Source organism: Tupaia chinensis, unplaced genomic scaffold (genome assembly GCF_000334495.1).
Source record: "Tupaia chinensis unplaced genomic scaffold, TupChi_1.0 Scaffold000575_1, whole genome shotgun sequence".
Classification (NCBI taxonomy): domain Eukaryota; kingdom Metazoa; phylum Chordata; class Mammalia; order Scandentia; family Tupaiidae; genus Tupaia; species Tupaia belangeri.
The window spans coordinates 10356-21956 of record NW_006160089.1 but is presented as its reverse complement, the minus strand read 5'-3'; the positions used below and the strand labels follow the sequence as shown (position 1 = coordinate 21956).

The 11601-nt window shown below is 37.7% G+C and overlaps 1 protein-coding gene and 2 pseudogenes across 1 annotated transcript; 1 reads left to right on the top strand and 2 right to left on the bottom strand.

Annotated features, from left to right (window-relative positions):
- Nucleotides 1-1435: 1435 nt before the first annotated feature.
- Nucleotides 1436-2239, bottom strand: LOC102500632 (39S ribosomal protein L39, mitochondrial pseudogene; annotated as a pseudogene).
- Nucleotides 2240-2294: 55 nt separating this feature from the next.
- On the bottom strand, nucleotides 2295-3346 carry LOC102478667 (39S ribosomal protein L39, mitochondrial pseudogene; annotated as a pseudogene).
- Nucleotides 3347-7242: 3896 nt separating this feature from the next.
- LOC102500228 (olfactory receptor 1N2) lies at nucleotides 7243-8163 on the top strand. The gene has a single exon (XM_014591458.1). The coding sequence runs from the start codon at nucleotides 7243-7245 to the stop codon at nucleotides 8161-8163; it is 921 nt and encodes a 306-aa protein (XP_014446944.1).
- The last annotated feature ends 3438 nt before the right edge of the window (nucleotides 8164-11601 follow it).

Here is an 11601-nt window from a genome sequence, read left to right as displayed (position 1 = left end):
CCCCCCGCCGACCCCCCCCCCCCCCGCCGAGGCTGGTCCCCTGCAGATTGGCGGCGCCGAGGCTGGTCCCTGGCAAAAACCCTGGTTCATTGCCCAATCCCAGTCCTTAAACTAAATGAACTGTTCTGTGACTTTGTGAAATTAATTTATTCTCTCTGCACTTTGGTTTTCCAGAAAAATAATTCAGAAAACAAAATCTTTTACCACAATAGAAATTTTATAGCTAATATTTTTGTTATCCTGGAGTATAAAAAGTGATAGCTCATTGTTTTAATTTGAATTTCTCTGATGTCTAATGATGTTTGCATGCTTTCATATGCTTATTGGCTGTTTGTATATCTTCTTTTTATAAAATTATCTGCTCATTTTTATTCTGATTTATAATGGTTTTACTTTCTCATTTTTCCTTTAATTTCAACCTTTAAAAAATTAGCCATGATTTAATCAAGATTTTTGACTTCCTTGATATGTAAAGCAATTTTCCCTTCTTTTCTTTTTAACTTTTTAAATATTCAATCATTGTTTATCATTAAGCATACCAAGTGAATTTTTCAATCGTGAATACACTGTACATTGGTTCAAAGATATTACCACACATATCATCAACAGATAATTTTCCACTGTTGTGTCTCTCAAATGTTTTGCTTCATTCTTTTTCCCCTTGATTCCCTCCCTCCCACTCTCCCCCATTTCCCACCCTTCTTCCACACTGTCTCTAGTATCACCATTGCTCTCCACACTTTTATACTTTCCAATCTTTCAATTTCTGCTATCAAGTGCTGACATTCAGTTTATATTGAGTGGGGACAGTCAGAACTCTTTCATAGTCTGGCTTGCTTTAGTTAGCAGTGAATCTTCCATGTTTACTCACTTTCTATCAAATGCCAGGGTCTCATTGTTTTCTTTTTTTTTTCTTTAATGGCTGAGCAGTATTCCATAGTGTATAGTGCTACACTTTTTCAATTCATTCAACTGTTTGTGGACATTTGGATTGGTTCCATGTCTTAGCAATTGTGAATAATGCTGCAATAAACATGTATATGTAAGTTTTTTTCCAACTGAGTGTTTCCTTACCCTTTGGGTAGATACACTGGAGTAAAATTGCTGGATCATATAGTAGTTCTACTTGAGGTCTTTTTTTTTTAAGTTTACATTTAAAAAATATTTATTATTTATTTATTTATGTTTACATTACATTTAATCACTGTAAATATATATTTACAGTGTATAACATTTCTTTTTCCAGCACGATTACCATGTATATTAGTCAAGACAAAGACATTACTATCCACATTCATCATCAAATAGCTTTTTATTTTTTAATATTATTATTATATTATTTATTTTTATTATTATTTTTAAACATTCAATTGCTATATTTTTTGTATTAAATTTTTTTATTTTAATTTACTGTACATATTTAAATTTGGGGAAATTAGGTAGATGCACTTTCTTCTGTCAGTTTAGTTTGATCTTCAGTTACCATTTTCCGAGATCTTTCCAACAACTTATTCCATATTGTAAAATGTGCTCTTAAGTGCACATATTGTAAAGAGAGACCCTGGAATCTTCACAGGAGAGTTGACTGGGTAGGTTGAAGATTATGAACTGCAGCCACTTCATATTGGAAACAAATACTTGTTCTTGGAATAAGAGGGCCCTCACTCACATCAATGAAGTCACCAATTCTATGTAGCTTAACAGTTCTCTCAGGGTTCTGAGATGCCTTCTGTTCTATGAAATCTATTTTGTACTTGCTGTGTTGAAATATTTCTAATGCCACTTGTGCTTCAACTTCTAAAGTTTCAAATGGAAGATCTTTATAAATTAAAGCATGAGCATCTCTTGTGAAGGAACGAAGGTTCTCTTTTGTTGTCATCCATTCATCAAGTCTCTTATCCAAAACTACATCGTAGCAAAAGGCTCCAGCAATTACAGGAATTCCTGGAGCTCTGACCAAACTAACCATGTATTCATTTTTGAAGGCCCTTTCTATTACACAGCCCATCATCATGGCACAAGAATGCCAATAAGCCTTATTTACTTCTCCTGGATCAGGATCTTTAAAAGTAAGAAATTAAATTTCACAGGACTTGATCAACGGCTTATACATGTCCCAAGGCTGTCCATCTACAAGAGCCAGGATGGATTTCCTGTAGTACCACTCATTCAAATGCATGGTACAACTATAAGGAGTTGAAATGCTTTTATTCATCACAAAGACAGTTCCAGGGTCATTTTTTGTATTAAATTTTTTTATTTTAATTTACTGTACATATTTAAATTTGGGGAAATTAGGTAGATGCACTTTCTTCTGTCAGTTTAGTTTGATCTTCAGTTACCATTTTCCGAGATCTTTCCAACAACTTATTCCATATTGTAAAATGTGCTCTTAAGTGCACATATTGTAAAGAGAGACCCTGGAATCTTCACAGGAGAGTTGACTGGGTAGGTTGAAGATTATGAACTGCAGCCACTTCATATTGGAAACAAATACTTGTTCTTGGAATAAGAGGGCCCTCACTCACATCAATGAAGTCACCAATTCTATGTAGCTTAACAGTTCTCTCAGGGTTCTGAGATGCCTTCTGTTCTATGAAATCTATTTTGTACTTGCTGTGTTGAAATATTTCTAATGCCACTTGTGCTTCAACTTCTAAAGTTTCAAATGGAAGATCTTTATAAATTAAAGCATGAGCATCTCTTGTGAAGGAACGAAGGTTCTCTTTTGTTGTCATCCATTCATCAAGTCTCTTATCCAAAACTACATCGTAGCAAAAGGCTCCAGCAATTACAGGAATTCCTGGAGCTCTGACCAAACTAACCATGTATTCATTTTTGAAGGCCCTTTCTATTACACAGCCCATCATCATGGCACAAGAATGCCAATAAGCCTTATTTACTTCTCCTGGATCAGGATCTTTAAAAGTAAGAAATTAAATTTCACAGGACTTGATCAACGGCTTATACATGTCCCAAGGCTGTCCATCTACAAGAGCCAGGATGGATTTCCTGTAGTACCACTCATTCAAATGCATGGTACAACTATAAGGAGTTGAAATGCTTTTATTCATCACAAAGACAGTTCCAGGGTCAGTTTTTCCAACATGTTTAACTTCAATCTTCTCAGTTCGTGGAGTTAATGATAACTGTCTGCTTTTCTCTTTATTAAAGAGATCATTCCGCATTTCTGTCAATTTGGTCGGTGACAGCTGAGAAGCTGATGATGTTGCTATAAATCTCCAGCCAGCCCCGTCGCCAGGGACTACCTGCAGAAGCCGCAGACACCGAACAGCCCGAGCCATTGCCTCCATCGCAGCCAGCGGAGCCGCGGTGCAAAAGTCCTTTTTCCTCCCCCGGAAATAGAGCGCGCGCCCCGGGTTCCTCAGTTCAGTTCGGTTCCGGACCCGGAGCTCCGGCGGCGCGCCGCCACACGGGGGCGCGTTCGCGCTTCGCTGAGGATTGTATTCGACAATGCGGAGTCCTGGTGCAGGGACGCGATCCCGAGCGTGGCACGGAGGTGCTAGGACCCCCAGGGCCCAATTGCTATATATTATTTGACTGGTAAAGAGAATTTACCCAACATAAAATACACCTCAGACCAGACCAGTTGAGAATACTATACGCATTATCTCCAATAGGTAATAAACCAATTCTATGTCCCATAAATGTCTTACCTATAAATTTTTTCTCCCTGAGTTTTGTATACTCTTCCCTCTCCCACCCTCCTTCCACACATTATCTCCAGTATCCATAAGTATTTTCACTGCTTTTATGCCCTCCAATCTTTCAGTCTCTACCATAAGTGCAGACAGTTGGTACATATTAAGTGGGGCATACAATATCTCTCTTTCATAGCTTGCTTCACTCAACAATACACCTTCCATATTTGACTACTTTCTGCCAAATGCCAGGATCTTGTTGATTTTTATGGCTCCAGTTTATCTTTTATACTTACCTATTTCTTTCTTTTTCTTTTTTCCCCCTACTTTCTTACAGTTTAGGACCTCAGTAATCTGGTCTTCCAAGTAATTTATTTTCTTACATTTAATCACTGTACATCTTTACAGTGGACAACATGGTCATCCCAGCATGCATTCAGTCCATATTAGTCAAGTCAGAGACATTGTCATGTATATTAGTAAGAGATATCTTTTCATTTTTGTGTATTTTAAATCATTTTTTTAACTCATCTTTTTTTTAACCTTTTGAAATATTGCTCACATTCATTACTTTCTTCAGTTTGGTAATTTTTATTATTATTTTATTATTATTATTATTATTTTGCTATAGGGCATGTGTGCTTGCCAAAAAGAGAGAAACAGAGAGACAGAAAGCAAGCAATCACTCCCCCGGGGGATGGCCACATCGCAATCCCTTCTCCTCCATTCTCCTCTTGGGATCTTGGGCACACATGCACACAAGCCCAGCGTGAGTTTAAGCCACCAGGTCCGGGACTCAAACCATGGTCGACTACATGGGAGTCCAGCAACAAAACCATTATGCCAACTACTGGTCCCAGTTTGGTAATATTTTTTTTTATCCTAACATTATTGATTTTTAATTTTTCTATTTTCTATTCTGATTTTCTATTAATACTGTCTCTCATTTCTTTTATTATATTTATTGTGCATACTTCAAATCACTTATTCTCTCTTTATGTGCTCTGAGTTGTGTAATTTTTGTTTTATTATTGAAATAATACATTATTATTGTCCTGTGAGTTCTCATGCTCCCTAGAATATTGGTTATTCTTTTTGACAATGTGCTCAGGACAAGGGTTTAACATCTCTGCTAGTCCTAGGAGTTGAAGGGAAAAGGTAGGGTAGCCTTTAGTGGAAGAGATCTATAGTTGGGAGCTATAGTTATTTCCGCATGATTTTTAGCATTTTTATCTACCCCAAAATTTTTTTACTGGTTTTTTTTTTTTCATTTCAATTTCTTTCATACATTCAATCATGTTATTTAGCTTGCAAAATGTGGCACATATACTCTATGGAATATAAATTTTTGTATTACATCTTTCCCTTTAAACCATTAGGGCAAAACATAAATTATTTGAGGAAGAAGAAGTTTACTTAAAAAGTAAAAAAATCAACACTGTCTATTTGGTGGCGAAGAGTTGGAAAGCTGAATGAAATAGGATCAACTTTTTTTTTTTCTCAACTTCATTTGCCAGAAGGACTTTTGTGCTTACATCTGAACTCTTTTTGTTTCTTTTATTTTGTTGCACTCAATGACTGTACATCTTTACAGAATACAAAATGGATTTTACCAGCGTGAATATAAAGGCAAAGATTTTACCATATAAATTATCACTACCAGATAATTATCCATCCTTGTGTTTGTTAAATAATTTTGCTTCTTGGTTTTTCTTTTCTCCTTGATTCCCTTCTTCCTTCCTCCCCCTTATCGTCCATCCTCCTCCCTCACTGTCTCTGCTGTCTCATTTCTGCAGTAAGGAAAAGGCTAAGCAGGAGAGCAGCAAGAGTAGACGTGAATCCATTTCCCCACCACCCTTCCATCATGTTCTTACAGAGAAGTAATAGACCTTTTCTCATTGTCAAGTCTTAATCCCACCTTCTGCACCCATATCACATTTTAGTTTATAACTCTCTTCCTTTTCTTCATGGATTTCTCACTTATTGATGTTATTATTGTGATTTCTTGGATTGTTTTCATTTAACCTAAGTTTTTTATGGAGTGTTTTAGTAGGTGAGAGCCATCTTTCAAAGCTACACACTATGTAAGAACTGGAACCTGAAGGCTTTGAAAAATAAAATCAAGAGCAAAAACAAAACAGATAACAAGGTCTGGAAAATCCCCTTTTAGACAGATTTGGAATAAAAACTTGCTGCATTTTAGCTGCTGTTCTGATTTTATTATATCACAATATCCAACTTTCATTGGAGGTACCCCAGAGCAAACACCACACTAAGAATAAAGAAACACATGTATCCCTGAGGACACTTATCAAATGAAAAACACTCTGCACCCATTCCTCCTGTGCTCCATGGTGAGTGCTGGTGGGAGGCAGACAAATTATGAAGTTCGAGCAATTATGTGTTTGTTTCTGAGGAGCAGCCAGGGGAATCATACTCCAGAGGCCCAAAGCCTATTAATAGTCCCATGACAATGTACACAAAGGCCATCTAGGATTTATGGCAGAAATGCACATGGATAATTTTTATTGTCTCAATACAACCTGAAGCCCTGGATCCACTCACCCTTCTTATTTTTTATGGGCTAAGAAAAGCCCTGAACCCTCTTATCTGAAGAAGAGCTGCAGTAAATGGTATGTTCCTCCAGTGGAAAATTCTGTTTAGGTCAGAAAAATAAAGTGAGTACAATGAGAAAGGGCAGGATTATACTTTTCCCTCTGAGACCTACAAAGGTCTGAATGAGCATCCATATCTTCTGTCCCTCAGAACATGATAAGATGAGCAATGGGAACTTCACCCTTGCCTTCTGCTGAGTAAGAGTTTTATGTCAGAAGTAGCCATATTCCAACATACTTAAGAGCATGGCTCCAGAGTTCCATTTTGTGTTTACAAAAACCTTTATGATATTATGCAAGTGACTTAATTTCACTACACTTGCAAACAACACCTTGGTAAAATGTATGGAATAAGATTAACAAGTATTCAGTTAGATGCTTTATGGTCGAGCACCTAAAGTACAAAATGATAGCTCTTATTGCCTGTGTGTTAGGTGAATCAAAGGGGAAATATATGATAACAATAAAGGCAACCTGGAACTAACTTCTCTAACCAATATCTATCACTTTATTTTTGTGTTTTAATCACTATGCCTGTTTGCTCCCCCTCCCTAGGTGGATTGAAGAGTAGTGAACAGTGGGTAAAACTTGGAAGGAAGTTCGAAGGACCTGGACTATAGACACACATGTGAATAGGGTGAGGGTGGTCTCTATTAGAGAGAAATGTAGGTACCACTATTTCTATAGTTTCATTCATTTTACAGAGGGAGACACAGAGAAAGAGAGAAAGGGACATCCCCTACAATCTTCACACCAAGATCCACCACAGCCTCAGCCAGTGTGAATCACAGGCATGTACACATGCCTGACATTTACAGGGAGACAGTGGGTCATGAGCCCAGAACCCTTCTAGAATCCTTTCATGTGGGTACAGCATTGTAGAGCTTTGCATTACTACCATGCTACTGTCCAGGTTTCTACAATTTTTGACATGTCTCTCTTCTTCCTTCCAGAAGATCCTTGGAATGGACAAAAGTAACCAATCCAGTGTCTCTGAATTCCTCCTCTTGGGTGTCTCTGAGAAGCCAGAACATCAGCCTCTTCTATTTGGCATCTTCCTGAGCATGTACCTGGTCACTATGCTGGGGAACCTGCTCATTATCCTGGCCATCATCTGTGACCCACACCTCCACACCCCTATGTACTTCTTCTTGGCCAACCTCTCTTTTGCTGATGCTTGCTTTTCCTCTGCCACAGTCCCCAAGATGCTGGAGAACATCCAGACACACAGTCAAAGAATATCCTATCATGCATGTTTGGCTCAGATGCACTTTTTCATGACATTTGGGGCACTGGATGACTTCCTATTGGGGGTGATGGCCTATGATCGCTATGTGGCTATCTGCAGGCCTCTTCGCTACTCCACACTCATGAGTCCTCTTGTGTGCATACTTCTTCTCACAGCGTGCTGGCTTCTCACCAGCCTCGCTGCCCTCTTACACACCCTGCTCATGGCTAGGCTCTATTTCTGTGCAGACAACACTATCCATCACTTCTTCTGTGATGTGGTCCCTCTTCTGCAGCTCTCCTGCTCAGACACTAGCACAAATCAGGTGGCCCTGTTCACAGTGGGCTCCACGATACTCACCGGCCCTCTCTCCCTAATCATCCTGTCATACGCACACATCCTCTCTATCATCCTCAGGGTCCCATCTGCCTCTGGAAGACAAAAGGCTTTCTCCACCTGTGGGTCCCACCTCACTGTTGTGTTCTTGTTCTATGGTGCCGCAATTGGTGTTTACTTGTGTCCTCCTTTACCACAGTCAGAAGGTAAGGATAGGATTGCAGCTGTATTTTACACAGTGGTGACCCCTATGCTGAACCCCTTCATCTACAGTCTCAGGAACAAGGATATGAAGACAGCACTGAGAAGGCTTTTGATCTGAGCACTCTTTTCTCATGGACTCTAATGTTATGTTCATATTTGGAGGTTGCTCCCTTCAGGTCTCAGATGATCAGGAGGCAATGTCCCTCCCTCTCACTCCTAATTTGAGCTTTTAGAGAAAAATTATCTAAAAATACAGTCCCATAATTTCAAATCTGGATTAGCATGTGCTTTCTGTACCTTCGTAATAATTTCACAGAGGAATTGTATTGTGGTTAATTTTTTCACTTATTTACCTACTATCTTTAGGGAGATCTCAGTCTTTCCAGGAGAAGATTAATCAAACTTTACTTTAGTTTTAGGTGTTCTATTGAATATGTGAATATTTTTCAAAGATATAATTCATCCAGAATTTATTTACTGTTACTGTTTGCCAGGCACTGTTCTAGGCATGATAAATACTGAGATAAGGAAGATTATGCCTTTAGAAGCCTACTTTCTAGTCCAGCATGTTTATTGTAAAGAACAGCAACAACAAGGTGTTGTGATTGTCTTATCATCAAAGTTAATACTTATTTCATTCTATGTACTTAGCTTTTTAAAGTATTATCTTCCCTAGTTCCTAGGTATAGAACCTCTTGAAGTTGGAACTATGTTTCATGCATTTTTAGAGATGGAGAAACCCTGATTTAAATCCTAGTTGCTGCCATATTTTGTTTTTCAATTCTAAGGCTTATACAGGATATGTGTCCAAAGGAAATGAAATCAGTGTGTCAAAAAGAAATCTGCATTCCCATGTTTGTTGTAGCACTATACACAATAGCCAAGATACAGAATCAACCTAAATGTCCTTAATGGATGAATAAATAAAGAAAACATGGTTTGTAGGCACAATTGAATACCATGTGGCCATTACAAATATGAAATGCTGCAATAACCCTTTGTGCCAGCACTATGATTATCTTTAAAAATGTAGAAACTGAGGTCCAGAGTGAAGTAACTTTCTGCAGTTCACCCAAGTAGGCACCGAAGTACCTACAGTCCGAGGCAAAAGGCTAAATTCCTAGTCACTGTTACATCGTCTTTCAATGTTCATCAAACCACTTTCTGACTAGTTCACTTTGCTACTTATTTTCCATGAGGAAAGAATGCATCATCAGGGAATGTGCATACTCAATTCACCAGTTACAGTTCTCATAACAAATGAGTATGTGAATATTTTGTTTATGCCTCCATCTTTTGTGAATGTGATTGCCAAGAAACTCAATCCACTTTGTAGCAACCCAATGTCTGGACAAGATCCAGTGTCTATACTTGCAAAGTGAATGGTTAGGACCAAGATGTCTACTCTGAGGTGGAACTATCCTGAAAGCCAGAGGCTTTTTCATACCTCTGTCTTATCTCCCCTCAATTGCAACCAAGTCCAGAGTCAGCAGCTAAGTAGACAGTAGGATGCATGTTAATATATTTCATTATATTCATTCAATTATATCACTTTCATCATAAGAATCAGAAATAAATGTACATTTAATTGAGTTTGCATTTTTCTTGCTCACAATTAACCTTCAGGAATGTCATTATTTAATAGAAACCTGTAGTTCAATGTAAATAATTACACTGATTTCAAATTTTAAAATTATGAAATTAAATTAATATATTCGTAATTATTCTGATAGTCTCTGCAAATAAGCTAGAGAAACTTAAAAGCAATTATCTTCTGGGGAAAAGATATGTCAGATTCTTTCATTTGATTATTATTAAGACTGATTTTATTACCACTCTGGGTAGTGTATCTAAGCTGGAGGCATGTATCACAACCACCAGGGAGCATTTATTATCTGTTGAAGATATTTTGTAGTTTTATCAACTGTGTTAGGGAGAAATGTCCACCTGTTGAAATATCCATTTTGTAAGATCAAAAATAAAAATAATAAACCGCATTAATTATCAAAAACAAATAAAACAAACAAAAAACTTGGTGCCCACTGCATCTACACATCTACACACTTAAACTAATTATGATTTTTTTTTTGAGGAGACTATTTGGTTGCATAGAGTAAAGGGAAAAAAATCTTGGGAACCAGCAATTAGCATAATGGCTATGTCGCTGGACTCCCACATAGTCGACTGTGGTTCGTGTCCCGGACCTGGTGGCTTAAAACTTACGCTAGCATGTGTGCATGCATGCCCAAGATCCCGAGAGGAGAATGGAGGAGAAGGGATTGTGGCGTGACCATCCCCCCTGGGGGGTGATTTCTCGCTTTCTGTCTCTATGTCTCTCTCTGTCTGTCTGGCAAGTGCACGTGCCCTATAATGAAAATATCTCCCCCCCCAAAAAAGAAAAAAAATCTTTAGTTTGCATGTATGACATACTGCCTTAAAATTGGTTGTTTATTTCCATTAGAGTATGTGTCCCTTGGTGACAGAGACTCATTTTTATTTATCTTGTTTCTTAATATGTACTCAGAAATCATTTATTGACTAAAACACTGTTAGTTGGGCAGCAAAATGATTTTTTAAGCTATGATAAAACTTTGTAGTATAATTATTTAGCTCCCCAAATTGCCTTTTATTTATAAAGATAATTAATAAAAGAGATGAACCGTAATGAAGATCTTAGGTTGTTTAGGGTAATACATGGAAGATATCCAGATTTTTTTGTGAAATTAAAAAAAGAAGAAAAGAAAAGTATTTATAAATGTTGAATAAGTTAGTCTAATCAATTGTGTATTTGCACAAACATAATTTGTTTACTTTTGGACTAAATATTATTTTTTAAATTAATTTATATACATTCAGTCACATTGTTTAGCTTACAACGTGAACATTTCAATATGTGAACATTTCTCCGCAGTTCAGTTGATCAAAATATCTTAAACAGGTAACATCACAACTCCCCATCCCATCAATGCTCTGCCTCTGTATTTCTCCTCTAAATGTCCTTCCCTAGGCCCCACTCCTCCACACATACCACATCTGGTATTCACACCCATCTCTTGTGTTTGTATATCTTTTGGTCAATCAGTTTCAGTCATAGAGTGCAGACAGTCAGTATATATTAAGTGGGGACATACAATGTCTCTCCTTCATACCCTGGCTTGCATCACTCAGCAGTAAATCTTCCATATTCTTCCACTTTCTGTCAAAATCCAGGGTTTTGTTGGTTTTTATGGCTGAACAGTATTCCATAGAGTATATGTGCCACAGTTTTTCAGTCCATTCATCTGTACAGGGGCATTTGGGTTGGTTCCATGTCTTAGCAATCATGAATAGTGCTGCAATAAACATTGATGTGCAAACACTTTTCCAACGAAGAATTCTTCTGTCCTTTGGGTAGATACCAAGGAGTGGGATTCCTGGTAGTTCTATTTGTAGATTTTTGAGGAATCTCCAAATTGTTCTTCACAGTGCTCGACCAATTTACATTCCCATCAGTAGTGCAAAAGATTTCCCCTTTCACCACACCCCCGCCAACACTTATCTTTTTTTTTTTTTTTTT